Source organism: Agelaius tricolor, unplaced genomic scaffold (genome assembly GCF_023055355.1).
Source record: "Agelaius tricolor isolate 1412-34295 unplaced genomic scaffold, bAgeTri1.0.p SCAF_5, whole genome shotgun sequence".
In the NCBI taxonomy this organism is placed as follows: Eukaryota; Metazoa; Chordata; class Aves; order Passeriformes; family Icteridae; genus Agelaius; species Agelaius tricolor.
The window spans coordinates 6,855,847-6,871,233 of NW_027269265.1; the positions used below are offsets into that span (position 1 = coordinate 6,855,847).

Sequence of the window (15,387 nt, forward strand, 5' to 3'; positions counted from 1 at the left end):
TGGACAGGGCCAAACCCATTACTCCAGATTACAGCAGCAGCATGAAATGTGTCAGAGACCCTCTGAGCCCCAGGCTGGGTGCTGTGCTTCAACCTAGCAGGCAGCTAAAACTCCCCCAGCCACCTGCTCACTCCCTCTCCCCCACTGGAATGGGGGAAGAATCAGAAAAAAAGGCAAAACTCATGGGCTGATATAAGCACAGCTTCACAGGACAGAAAAGGAAGTGGGAAAAAAATAATAATAATGATAAAAGAACACAAAAAACGAGTGATGCACAATGCTATTGCTCACTGCCTGCTGACCAGCCACCCTCCAGCCCTCCCAGTTTTATTGTTTAACATGATGCCATGTGGTATGCAAGGTCCCTTTGGCCAGTTTGGGTCACTGTCCCAGCTGTGTCCCCTGATGGCTCCTGTGCCCCCCAGCCTCCTCGCTGGCAGGGAATGAGGAGCTGAAAAGTCCTTGACTTCCAGAGAGCACTGCCCAGCAACAGCTGAAACCTCAGTGTTCTAGCAACATCATTCTCATTCTAAATCCAACACACAGCACTGTACCAGCTACTGGGAAGAAAATTAACTCTATCCCTGCCTAAACAAGGACTTTGGGAAGCTGCCTGCTGCCCTCACAGTGAAAGTATGGGAAGGAAGAAAGCATATGACTGTACTGGTGTTGTTTAAACAATCACACTTGTTCCTTCAAAAAACCCATCTCTCCTGAACTTTTCAAGCTATTTCACCCAACCACACTGACACCTTCCCCAAAATGCTTTCTCCCTTTTATTTTCTGCTCACTAAAGGCCTGGTTTGTGCTGAGTGTCAAGATAGTGATAGTGGTGTATGCACCAAAAGTTTCTTTCTGTTCTCTTTCATGATAAGATTTGGGGTTTTTTGGTGTTTGGGTTTTTTTGGGGTTTTTTTTTGAGGGGGTTGTTGTTGGTTTTCTTGGGGTTTTTTGGGATTCTTTTTGTGAAAGACACAATCCTAGTCAGTTTTACCTCTGCATCTATGGCTGTGCTGCAGGAGCCTTAGAGCTGCTTGTGGACAGAAGTAGAGCAACACACAGCAGAACAGGCTGAGATTTTGTCTGGAGGCTCTGAGCTGACAGAAGATAATGGGGGGTTTACAACAAAGGTCCTTCCTGAATGATAAATGGTTCCTGGTGCATTCGAAGGATCTGACAGACCTACCTATTTGTTCTGCTCTGCACAGAGAGGGGATGAAATGACCTAGATCAACACAAAAGGCGCTACAAAAATCAGATTTTCAATGCATATTCAGCAACTCTAGGTAGCAAACACACAATAGGTATTCAAACAACAATCCTGGTAAAAAACCTTGCTCCCTTGTCATACGATGCTTTGTTGGCTATTTTTAGCTTTTCAAGTGTCAAGAAGCAACAGAAAAAAATACTGCTGAACAGCACTGGACACCAAGATAAAACAAGTGAGGGAAAAAGAAATCTGAAGCAAGCTCCACAAGATGAGGTTAAGTTATTCAAAGCTCTCTTTCCTGCAAGACAGGTGATGTATTTCAGCTTGAATATCCCACTCGATCTGTCCTCAGTGAACAAGCAGGTGACAAGCTGCCAATCCAGCTGAAAAGCTCCCCATCCATCAGGGCTTCCCCCGCCCCTGCCCCGCACCAAGCAGTGCTTCATCAGCACCTACAGAATCTGAATCTGCCTATTTTTAACCAGAACACCATCCTGCAATCCTGCCCACCCAGAAGGATTTGCAAACCTCTCCAAATACTCCTCCCAGGTCCTGATAACTTTGCCAGCATGAATAGGAAACTTGGGGCTTTCAGAACAAGCTGCAGCTCGCTGACAAGGCTGGCAAGATTTCCTTTCCTATCTGCAGTTTGCATGAGTAGGCAGCTGGGATTGTGATGAATTACTATCTCTGATTCCAGTGCTAAGTTTAAAACATTTATTTGGCATAGTCTGTTAGAAAAAAAACCCACTGCCAATATCAGCTATCGGTATTAGCAAACTTCTTCAGGAGAAATACCAAAGGAATTTCACAGCCTCTCTCTGCTTATAACAGGAGCGTGTTTGTGGACCAGACATATTTATTGACTGAACTGTAATTGAATTTTACTGAATGTTTATCTCAAAACACTGTTTCAAAAGAGAAACTAAATCATCTTGGTTTGAAAATAACTCAGTTCTTAGTTACACCTTTTCACGAGGCCACATCCTTCTCCCAAGCTCAGTGGACACTCTGAATGCCTGGGAAATTGCATTTTCCCTCAGCTATTTGTTGTGCCTCTCTGTTTCATTTTGGAGCTCAGAGTGCCAGGCTTTCAGCAGCTGGCTCTGAAAAGCATGTCTCTACAATCCTGCAGGTCTAATCTATCTGCACAAATATTGCAAATATTAAGCTCATGACCAGAGCCTGTTCCAAAGCTGGTTTATTTTCTAACCAGTGGAAAAAGATCAATCAAGGTTTGGATTTCAGTCAGGAGCACTCATCACACTGATGTGCATGGATTAGGAATCTTTAAATCTGCACTGATGTTGTTGAAGAAGATTCATTATTTGATGATAACTGAACACTTTTACTTGTAAATTTTACTTGTAAATAAACCAAAAAGGTTTCTCCTGTCTGTAGCTTTCCTGCCTGCCACAGTGCTTTTCACTCCACAAGGGAAGGCACATTTATTTTGGTGTTATTATTTTGATGCAATAAGCAACTCAGTAGTCCTTTTGCCACACTTCTTAAATTTTAGATTCTACTTGTGACTTTGTCTGAAAGCTTATAATCCTACACACAATTTCCCAACTGCTAAATTCACAGTTGCCACTTATAAATTTGATGTGAACATTTATTAATTTTGTAGGTAATACTTATGGAAATTATTAGCCTGTGCCACATACACAGGCTCTTGTCAGTGCCAATTTTGATGCTGCTACTTTGTATTCCCCACCTTTAGGATGAGTTTCAGAGATGAAAAAGCAAGGAAGCAACCCACCTAGAACAGACACAAAACAGGTTACAATCTCCCCTTCCTTTTCACCTGCTGAGGCCATGCATGTATTTTGTTGTTGTTATCATCATAAATAGTAGTAGTGGCATTATGTTTTTATGGCTCTCATCACACCCTAAGTCATTTACCACAGCTTTTTCTGTCAAATCTCCCTCAATAGGACAACAGAAGTCCCCACAAAAAAAAAAAAACCAAAACCAAAACAAAACAAACAAACAAACCAAAAAAACCACACAAAAAAAAAAACCAAAACAAAAAAAACCCCAAAAACAAAAACAAAAACCCAAACCCAAAACAAAGCAAGGGAAGCAAGTATTACAATGTATAAAAATGTTCTATATCTACTTTATTCTCCAAATCCCCAGGTTCTGTAAATACCACAAATCAGTGTCAACAAACAGCACATCAGCTCCTATGGGCTTTTGATGACCTATCTGCAATAGCTCACTAGTGCTCTGGCTTGGGCATTTGCTTTTTATGGACTTGGAAATGTTTTGCAACACATCAGCCCATCATGTATAGAGGTGTTCAGCAGAAATTTCATTGCACCATGCTGCAAGAGTCCTAAAATTGCAACCTTGCAACCTCTCTTTTTAAAAAACATTTTAAAATCTCCAAACAAATGTCTTTAATCTTCTAAAGATCTAGAAAGACTGTGGCGAGAAAACTTCCTTTTTATAGTTCAGTATTTCTCAGAGATGAGCTCAAAGTATTAGCTGAGATAATTATCAGAGAGATTATGCAGATCTTATTATCAAAAGGTTTTGTTTGCTCTCTTGTTACATAATTGCTTAGTGTTTGCATGGTGCTCAGGAAATAAAAGCACCAGAGAAATACCACGAGTTATTGATTTAACAGGAAAATAATTCTCCAAATAGTATTAACATTTTAAGTTGTCTCTACTATATTTTGAAGATTTCTGGTTATCTGTAGAGCCCCTCAGTGATGTAACCTTGGCAGTGATGTAACCATGAAATGAGAGTTGTGCCTTACCACTCCTTGATTTTGGACTATTTCAGCAGAGCTGTGAAACAGCAGGAAGCAGAAAAAAAGGTGCAATACATTGTCTCATCATTTCCTACTCTTCCAGCTTTGCTGGTGGCAAAGGCCACCACATTCAGAAGACAAAATCCGGATTTATATCTCAAAGCAGTGCCATAAAGTAAACAATCAATTTATGGAATCACTAGATAAGAATTGGATAAGACCACATCAAACAATTCCAGGCTTGTGTAAGTTTATAAGCAAAACACAGACTACCTCAATTCAAATACACTTTGTAACTTTGAACCAAATTCTAGCAAAGATCTTACAAACATGATAAAAGCCATCTTTAAAGTACAAAGATGAGTCTCCAAGTATAAACTTGCCACTGGGCACACTTATGTACCCAGACCACTTAGCCCTGCCAGCAATTTAAAATGTACAGCAACTACATAATTTCAATACCTATTTTCAAGAATTCCAAGTTCATTTCATGCTTATTTACAGGCAACACAGTTTTTTTTAGAATGTCCAGAAAGCTTAAAGAAAGTGCACTATACAAGAATCACACAGAATCACACACAGAATAAGGAGGTTGGAAGAGACCTCTAAGATCATCAAACCCAACCTATGCCCTAACACCTTAACTAGGCTATAGCACCAAGTGTCATGTCCAGACTTTTTTTAAACACATCCAGAGATGGTGATTCTACCACCTCCCTGGGAAGAGCATTCCAGTACTTTATTATTCTTTTGGTGAAAATTTTTTTCCTAATATCCAACCTATACCTTCCCTGGCATAGCTTGATACTGTGTCCCCTACAAGCACGGCATTGGCCACAGAACACAAGAAAATCAGATTTTACTTACAGCCAACCATCATCATAGCCACCGAAAAAATCTTCTCCCCATCGGTGGTGGGTGCTATGTTCCCAAATCCTATGGTTGTAAGGCTTGTCATGGTAAAGTAGAGGGAGGATATGTACAAGGAGTCTTTGCTGGGCCCTCCTTCCCACTGGCCCGAGCCCGTGGTGTTGTAGCGATATGGGGTCCCGATGCTCAGGGCCAGCTGGTAGAGCCAGCTGTCTGTTTTGATGGTGTTGGTCAGTTCATCAATCACTTCGTAGTCCCCAATGCTGTACCAGATGCAGGCCAGCCAGTGGGCCACCAGCCCAAACACACACACCAGGAGCACCAGCACAGCAGCACCATATTCCAGGTAATGGTCCAGCTTCCTGGCCACCCGGCCCAGCCGCAGAAGGCGCACCACTTTTAAGGAGCTGAAGAGGCTACTGATTCCCTGGAAAGGAATAAAAAGCATTATTTGATCTGAAATATCCTGCTGGTTTAGCACAGGAGGCTATACAGCAATTCCTGCATCTGCTTAAAATCTTTCTATGTAATTTTTCAGGCCTCAGATAACAGAATACAAGATCAAACCCTCTTGTCCCTCCAGTGCTTTTGTCCTCGTCAGGCTAAATTGAGTTTGGCACTCACTAGGTGGATAAATTACTTTGTTCAAACTCGGTCTTTCAAAGCAACAGAAGGGTTCTGTAGAATCCAAAGTGGAAACAGCAAGTTTATTACAAAAGGAGTGGTTCAATGCTTCACCAGTTTGAAGTAAATTGGAGACTCTTTTGACCCCAAGAAGATAAAAGGAAGTGGAAGAGGAGTCACAGATGGAACTACACCAACCCTGTGGAGTCTTCCCAGAGAACAGCCTTCTATTAAACCCAAGCAGAGGATTGTTACTCTGGCCAAAATGGGGGCACACTTACTTTAAGAACCCTCAACATTAAGAGATGCTCAAGAGAAACATCAGAATGTAATTGCAGCGGGAAACTCAGAGAAATCTTCCTATTGCTACTCTCATCCACCAAACAGGAGCTGAGTAACTTCCTCCAGTACAAGACTCTCCACCTCTTATTAACCTTCAAACATAACTCTAGATATTTTTTTATTTACAAGAAGCCTCACTGATTGACCATGGAATTAAACAACTGGGGGCACATCACCTTCCTGAGCAAGGGAAACACAGACCACAAGGCCTTTCCATATAGGGTTAATTTCCTTTCCAATCAACAGATATTTTCCTAAAGCAAGTGTTGGTGCAGTGTTGTTGTTTTTTCCTGTCATGCAAGATAGATGACATACAAATAAATGGAAATACAAATATTTAGGGAATAAGACCACAAGGACCATCAGAAAGTTAATAGAAACATCTGAGAAGGGATGAGAAATGTGTATGTCCTTCTCAATGCACAAATGGTTTGGGAGTTTAGAGATGCAGAAAGAGAACAAAAATATGCTCTTGATCTACTGCAATCCCATGATATAACTAACTTGTGCATTAAATTAACTAGTGGCTCAAAATAGAAGGTTTGTAAAGGAAGGTTTCTAATATAAAACATTCAGAAGCTGAAGACATTTAATTTAAAGTAGAAATTAAGACATAGAAAGCAATGAGGCAAACATTCCTCGTTACTGTGCCAAGATTAAATTGCCCTTTTCTATGCATCATTATCAAATCAGTCTAGTCAAAACACTGGCTAATTATATTATCAAACAGTAAAAGACTGGAGTTTCTGGAGTTTTCCATACCAGAAAAACATTTGTCTCTTTTGCAGCTCTGTTTCTCCTTCTTTTGCACCTTCCCTCCCTTTTCCCAGCATTTGAAGGGTAACATACATCTGATATTTCTAGATGTAATCTGTTTGGCACAGTTCTTGTATGCTTTTTAAATCCTGTTGGAATGTGTTTCAGATCCCCAAATCCTTAATAAATTGAAGCTCTATATTTGCATTCAAGCTCTCATGATGACTAATACCACAGAGGGAAGTGGAATTTTCCCATTTTGATTTCTGCATTTTGCATTTACACAAGACAGAGATCAGAGTATCATCCTTATTTCCATCTAAATGTATATCTACTTATTTGCTTTAGGATTTATGACCGGGAGACACTCTGAGCAACCAACTTTTCCAATAAACTGGGAAGTCCCTTCCAATATTCCTGACACAATGGACTGTGGCCAATGGACTACTGAACGAGGGTCCAACACCACAATAAAAATATATACATTAAAAAAAAATAAAGAGAGAACTTCAAACTAATTTCATAGTTATTCTGAAAATTTTCAGTATATTTTACTGAGTTAACCTTGACTTTGAAAGGTTACAACTGACAAAAGAGGGAGAAGACAGCACAGTGTTTTTCTCTTAGGACCCAATCCTGTTGCATTGGTCAAACAGAGATGCATTAATTCTGTTTTTTATTCAATTGTGACCGTTCATTTCCAGGATTAAGGCTAGGGAAGGAGCTAAAAACCTGGAATTCAAACTTGGGGGGCCCATTTTTACACCCAGTAGTTTAAGTTTGTCCCAGTGGCACAGCTTACACTGCACTTTGTACTGCCCAAACAACCCTTGAACAGAAGAGTTAACAGAGTAACCTCACCTCCATCCCCCATCCACACTTCATCTTCTCTAAGTTACATGGACAATTTAGCAGTTATACAAATAATACAAAAATACAGCATTTATTTCAAAGTCTGGGAGAAAATTTGTGCTGTCTTTTTCTTTTTCCCTAAGCACAGGTAACAATCACATCTCTTATGTATAAAACAAAGAGAAATACTTCATTTTAGCTGACATTGAAATGTATTATTTCCAAATAGCAATTCATTTAATTTAACAAATTAATTGTTAAAAGTTTCACTGTAAATCTTAAAGCCTCTTCAGTCTGACCCCTTAATTAAGGCCAAAAAAACAAGACATATTGAACATTGACATTTTATGTCTAATCTTCCAAAATAGGAAGACAATATTGCCAGCTTCAAAAGCTTCTTCCATAAAGCCCTTTGTAGGAAACAGCAACTAAACAAATGCTAAATGAATATGTGATATATCAGGTATAGAGTATATATATGTGTGTGTGTGTATATATATATACATGTGTATATATATATAAATATATAAATATATATACATATATAAAAATATATATATATCACATATGCACTAACTACTGTTGGGTCAAGCTGGTACCTTCATACTTACAAAATCACCAACAATTAATACACAATTGTTAATATGCAAAGCTCTGCCTCAGACTCAACTACATCTTTGACAGAAGTTATGTGAAAGACTTAACTGCCTTGAATTACGTTTGGGCAATTAAGAAATTCAGTTTTCTAAACTCAATTGATTGCAGGCTGCCTTTAATTTCATTTTTCTTTTAACTGTATTTATGCTCCATAATGAATACTTTGGAAACCCTCCTACTCCAGGATGAGCATCTCCTCTGACAGAAGTAACTTCAGCATTCAAGGAACAGAGAGGTGATTAGAAATTGTGAATGGGGCATGTAATCCAGTTTGGATTTATTTATCCTGTGAATAAAGCACATGTTGGATCCTGGAGATCCAGCCTTCTGGGAGGAGCATTTGTGACTCCATTGCCATTTCAACTGGGCCAACTGTCTGTAACAGCTGCTGGGCTGTGTTCTCTAATTGAGAATATCTCCTTATGTTATCAACCATCCAATAAAGCCCCTTGGGGTTTTGGATAATGTATTTTATCACCTCCTAATCAGATGAGGACACTCAGCCTGCTCATCATCAATCATCTCAGCTGCAGAAATCTTTCCACTGAAAAACCACCTACTCCAAAACTGTGTTTTGGGTGTCAAGTTTGGAACCAAATTCCCATCTGACACACATCATCCATTTAACTATTCCAACACTAAAAGTGAGTTACAGGAGTCCTTCCCAGGGACTTCTAAGGCCACTGGATCAGGAGAGGACAAGAGCAGTGACTCTGAACCAGCCATTTTTGTGCCACCATTTCAATTCAGGAGACAGCTGAAGCTCTACAAAAGATGTAGACTCTGTCAAATTTATCCAGAAAGATATTTTTCAGGGATGTATGTTTAACTTTGTAATTAACTTAGACATTCATGATTAAACAAAGCCCAGGTTGCTTGACACAAGCACCTTGCAAAGTCTGTGTTCTCAAATCCTCTTGATACACTAAGAAGGGAAATTAATAGTGGAGTCACAACTGATAACAGCACTCAGTCTGACATACAGAGGGACCAATCCTTCCTTTCAAACCACCTGACTCTTGCCATTTCAGGCCCTAGATGTTACCACACTGTCAAAATGCTGTCCTCCAGAATGAAAGAAGTGTCTAAGCTGTGTGTCTGCATCCAGCTGAACTTTTCCAGACACAGCAGTGAGACAGATGTTTCCCAAAATTGCCATGAATGCTGTGGGAACAGATCTCTGCACTTCCAGCAAGAACAGGGAGCAAAGTTCTCTTGCACTTAATGAATCCCTGACAAGCCAGGCAGCAGGAAGGATGAAGCTGATAAAGTTGTGTTATACAGGGGTCAAGAGCCAAACATGCAAGAGGATGAAGGGAACACTGTCACCAAAGGAAAAGGAAGGTTAACAGGGGCAGGAAATCATCTGAGTCCAAAACGACTCTACCTAAAACCTCCTAAACCAGGGAAAAGAGTGGAGTCTGTTCTACACTGAAGCAGCAGCAGAATAGCAGAGTTGCATGTTTATAAAATCTGAAAAAGAATAGCTGGTTTCTTGCTAATCTAATTAATCTTTTCTGAAGTTGGAAATTATTGCATAAATTATTTTTTTAAAGTAAAATAAAAAACAAAAACAGCCATTAGTTTCAAGCATCTAAATATACAAAATTCTGCTTAAACCTCAAAATTAAATCCCAGTATACTGGAATGGTAAATCATGCATATCTTTTTCTTTCTGCTAGGGAACAATGTGTTTTTAACTCTAGGCACTTTTTCAATTAGATTTCACTCCATGATTATTTATTTATTTGTTGTTAGCTGTGGGTACACACGCAATGACAACAACAAAAAGAAACTAAATACGCATTTTAAATGTGTTCTAAAACTGAAATACTCTGAGCTTTGAAAATGGGGATCAGTACTGCATCATTTAATAGAAAGCACTGTCTCAGAAAAGGTCAGAGGAAAAAAACAACAACTTTTCACTCAATTTTAATGTTCAGCACACTGTGGCTTTGAAGAATTTATGGGGTGGCCAAGAACCAGAGCTATGAAATGTTGGTAGGATGTGTTGCAAAAGCAGTGAAAGGGTGATTGCACCATATAAATGTTAAACTGAATTTAAGCTAGTATCTTTATGCTGGACACAAGCAACTACAGCAAAACTTCCATCAAAGTGATCAAATCCTCAGGGGATTTTGCAGCCAGGGCTCACCTGTGTGCAAGAGCAAAATGGTTTTGTGTGGCCACAGCATGGACTGAGCTCCAAGCACCCTCTGGATCCCACAGAATGCTGCAAGCTGGTGGCCAAGCCCCCTGTCCCTGTGAGCAGCCCATCCTTCCTCCCAGAGAGGAGGAGTGGGGCATGTCAGGGGAGTGATTCACCCCAGCCACCTCTGCCAGATGGGGAGGGGATGAATCACCTCCCTCCCCTGCCACTGAGCACACAGGTGATGAGGGCTATTGCTGGCACTGCTGCTGTGAGGAGAAATCAAACCCACCCCCAGCAACCCAGAGAGATGGATCTGCACACAACCCAATCTGTGCTGTGCACCAGAGAAACAGAAAATACAGAGCACTGCCTCCCAAGGTGAGACTGATCCTGCTCCAGGGGAGCTTGGGGAATAAATGCTATTAATAACAGGAGGCTGAGAGGCTCTGCAGATGCAGCAGCATGCTCATTTCTTCATTTAACAGCCAATTACTCCACATAATGTGATGCTACACTACCTACGGTTCTGGCAGGGCTTTGCACAAGTCCCCATTGGCTTGAGGAAGGAATTGAATCAGTTCATAAAAAAGTGAACAATCACAAAGTAAACTGGACTGGGGTTCTTGCTCTTCAAAGGGCAAGAGCTGGTAAATGATAAATATTGAACTAGAGATAGGAAAAAGTGAAGACAGGTGGACTATGAGAGGTAGAAGAGTCAGGCACCTGGAATGCCCTTACATCAAAAGGTACAAAAGGTTGCAACTCAAAGAAATGGAAAAACTTGTAAAGCTGAGCATCAGTTATAAATGAGTAAATAATCACCCAGAGGAAGAAAACAAACAGAACTGACAATATATACGAAATAAAAACTGATGAACAGAAAACTACACTTTTGAGAGGAATTAAAGTAAGAAGTGCCAAATGCCAGGTTGAACTACTTTTCATTCCAAAGAACACTAAAACAAATACCCAAAGATCCTTCAAATTCAAAATTGAAAAGAAAAAAAAAACAAAAACAAAACAAAACAAACAAACAAACAAAAAACCACACACAAAAAATAAACAAAAACAAAAACAAAACAAAAAACCCTAAAGTTATCAAGCTGCAATGAAGTAAAAATAATCCAGGCTTGGGCTAAAAATTAAATGAATCCGGAGCATTAGTTTCCAAAAATGATGTTGCTATTTCCCATAAAATCTAATGCATCAAGAAGGAAATAAACAAACACATTACCTGAACAAATGTTAAGGGAAAGAGTAATTAGAAACTTTGAGATAAATCAAAATGCAATCAGTGGAGCAGTACGTTAGCTGAGCTCAGGCTAGCTGGGATCTATCCAAGGTTTCCTGATAGCTTTCTCTGATAACACAAACCATTTTCTAAATATAAGAAATGTAGTATTTCAGTAACATAAGAGGTGAAATTATTATGAAACACAGGGAAAACAGGGACCACCACTGCGATATCAGGGTGACTGAAGAACTTGTGGACAGAGTGGAAAAATGGAAATACTAAAAGGGAAGTCTAGCAGGGGTTACAAGTGGTGACTCCTAGTGATTTTTCTGGCTTCTTAGTGACATAAACATAAATAGTATATGGTCACAGAACCTGCTAATGGCACCTTTGGAACACACTGTCAGGAACAGAGAATAACCTTGTGGGAATAAAGGAAAATATGATAAAGCTTGGCAATATAGAGTCCCAAGGCATCCATTACAGCACAAATTATCAAAAATGTCTACAACTACAAGGGTCTTTAACTGTAAATTACTGACAAAAAGAAATATTTGAGTATATGGGTTAATCCCACATACCCAGCCCACATAACTCAAAGCAATCAGTGAGCTGCACTCACAGAAGAGGCTAATCCAGCTCCAGGACAGATCTGCTGAATGTTTCCACCATGAACAGGAAAAGCCAAACCCCAGTTGCAAAGTGAAGATGAATTCTCCACCTGGAGTAACCTGTAAAGCTCTGCCCTAAAGAAATGTATTTGAATTTCACTTCCTGCAGAGAGAGGCAGCTGGAACAGCCACAAAAATGCTCATAAAATTTCATAAATGAGTTGTCTAGACAAGATCAGTTTGCCTCAACTAAGGAAAGGAAAATAGGGGTGTTTATGCAGGGGAGGGATGACTCTTCTTTTTAAGCACATCAAGGAGACAAACATGAGGGAGGGAAAAGAAATATTTAACCAAGGAGGTTGGCACAGGGAGGAATGTACAGACTACAAATTAAGAGAGATTTATTTAGACATCATGAGGAAGGGTGGATTTTTGACCAGTTTATAGGATGGGTGATATAATGAACCTGCTCACCAATGCTGATGACTCAGAGACTCAAAAGGACCCCATGAGTTTTATATTTTTTTTCTGCTTTAGCTTTTATCCTTTGAAAAATCAAAGTGAAGCAAATACAGTCTCAAGGGGGGATATATTTCACCCCAGCCTAAACTAGACCACAGAGGAATTTGCATCTGAGCTATCACAGCAGTGTCACTACATTCAAGGGTGAGAAATGGAAGTTTTAGGGCAGAATGACTCCTCAGACCTACACTGGAGGTGAATCTTAGAACATGAGGAGCCATGCCCCAAATGTGCCTGTACCTCCTTGTGGACAATGCCTGGCCCCATGTTTCATCAGGTGAATCCCATGCTTAGCACATTTTGAAACACAGTCCAAATACTTTCCTTAAAGATGCGTGGGCAAAATTTTCCTTACCTTTCTCTCACCAGAAGTAAAAAAAACAAAACCAAAAAATCTCTGAAATAAATCACGTGGCTGATTCTGTGAATTCTGTAATTAAAGCATTGAAGCAGTGAAAGAGGCAGGATTTTTGTAAACCTTGGGCAATCTCCACCAAACAGTTGTTCCACGATGTAAGAGGAAACAAAGTGCTTAGAGATTTTGGGAATGACTGAAATGGTGAGCCCTGCCAACACCAGCAGGTGAGCCTGCAGGCACACAACCAAAAACTTCTATTCTCTGCAGAGCAGGAGGAGTATCCTGGAGGAGGTAAAGGCTCTTTGAAATGCAACCAGCAAATCATTCCCAAAAGAAATTTTCGAGCTTAGCTACTTAAATAGAGCTTAGCTCCAAAATCCCTGGTTAGCTCCTTAATTCTGCTTTCCTGGAGTTAATGTTAAAATAAATCTTCTAACTTGTATCAGAAATCTTTATTTCTGGGTAAACAATTAATATAATAAAGCTGCAGAGCTATAGAGCTACATGTCAAAATGAGAAAATGACAAAAAACAAAACAAAACAAAAAACAGCAACATTTCTGATTTGTCACCATTTTAAAAGCAGAATTTAGAGTTGTATTCAATTATGTAGATACACACAGGAGTAAAGGGCTTTCCTTCTGCAGCAGCTATCTAGATCCCAGGTCCAGATACAAGCAGAGCCCAGTTAATACTTGACCCTGCACCACTGGAAGCAATGGGAGTAGTGACTTCAGTGAGCAAAAATTTCAGTCCTTACAGCAAAATGTAAGCAAGCAGGTTTCTTAGTGCATTTTCCAAAAGTACCCCTAAATTTATTGCTTGGGATTTATCTTCTGGTTTTTTACCAGGGGCATGGAGAAACTTTCCTTTTTTTTTTTTTCTCTAACACAAATGTCAATAAGCTGTAACATTATAAATAAAATTCCAGTGAACTGTTTATGGCACAACCATACAGTGCAGCACATGACAAACAGTAAATAACTGAGGTTATAAAGAGAAGAGAAGGGTGATTGCAAAATATTTCTTCTAGATACAAGGGGGATGTGGCATCTTGAACTACTTATTTGTTAGTGTGACTGTGCCCAAAAAAAGAGAAAAAAGACAGTATCATGAAATATTATCATTTTCACTCACGTAGAGAAGGTGGGCAGAGGACAAAATGGGAATTTGTGCTACTCCCATCAGCATCACTTCAGTGAGCATCTGATCAGATGATTTCATTTCCTCATCTCCTTTGTAAGCCTTCCCTTCCTTTGTGAGCAAAAGGGATCACACAGGACTCCAAGCGTCCCCTGAAAGTGCTCCACAAACAATTTCCTCTGCTGGACTCTGTATCAGCTTATACAGCTCTGACTGAAGATTTGATTTAAATGGCTTGTACCCAACATCTGCTTCCCAGATATATATACATCACATTAAAATAAAATATTTTTTAAAATGAAATAAAAGAAGACCACTGGGACATCTAATTACAGTTCATATGCCAGAACCCACATCAGAGAGGTGAATGAGGCTGTCAGGTCACCCACCACCCCCTGCCCTGGCTCTGGCTCAGCTCCTTCCTTTCACAAGTTGCCTCTCACATCATGGAGACTTTCAGGTGTTTCCACAGGGAAACCTGCAGACATATCCCAGACCTTGTACAGCATTAAAGTAGCTGGTTAATTAATTAAGAAAAAAAAAAATTAAAAGCTGATTAATTAAATGGTGGCAGAACTTTAATAAAACCTTAGAATAAAAGCCAAATAGATGCAATTCTGCAAGTCAGTGCAATGGGTGATAGAGGTGACTAAGTGAAAGGAGTGAAAATGGTGGAAATTTTACAAAATATATACCTACAGTAGATACATGTATAACTTAATACCATACCCATGCCACTGTATTATTCTACTATGGGTTTTCATTCACTACAACAATGACAGCATTCCCCACATTTAATTGTCTTCTGAGTGCATAACAAGGGGGAAATGCCAGGTCCCAGGGTTAGTACTTCTGTCATTACTTGCTGGGAATTTGCATTGTAGTTTAACACTGGTTGCAGCCAGGATTTAGTTCTGGGAATTATTTTCTCCATGTCAGCCACCACGATTTAAAAAAGCTAGTTAGCCACAGACTGTACTTCAGAGCTAAAGTCACACTCTTGAAAGACACCAATTTATCTTTACCTTGCATGCATCACTCAGCCTGGTGCCCAAAAACTCTCCTTCAAATACCTCCCACAAAGGGAATGTTTGCAGTACAGCACTGCAGGTGTGAACATGGCTGCACCAGCTTAATCAGCTTTTATTTGCTTTCAATTTACAGACATTGCAATTTTAGTTTCTATTAATTGCAGTGATACAAAGAAGTTCCTGACAGTGCTGAAATAGATCGATAATAGCAATTAAAAGAAAATTACAATTACAAGGAGTCCGTGCTTTATGTGCCCTGCAT

General features: G+C 39.7%; 1 protein-coding gene across 1 annotated transcript in view; it reads right to left on the reverse strand.

Annotated features, from left to right (window-relative positions):
- Positions 1 to 15,387, reverse strand: part of KCNH5 (potassium voltage-gated channel subfamily H member 5) — a 162,371-nt gene that overhangs the window by 97,988 nt on the left and 48,996 nt on the right. The window contains exon 7 of the mRNA XM_071426250.1: positions 4,842 to 5,271. Within this exon, the coding sequence (XP_071282351.1) occupies positions 4,842 to 5,271 (430 nt within the window). The remainder of the gene's footprint in view (positions 1 to 4,841; positions 5,272 to 15,387) is intronic.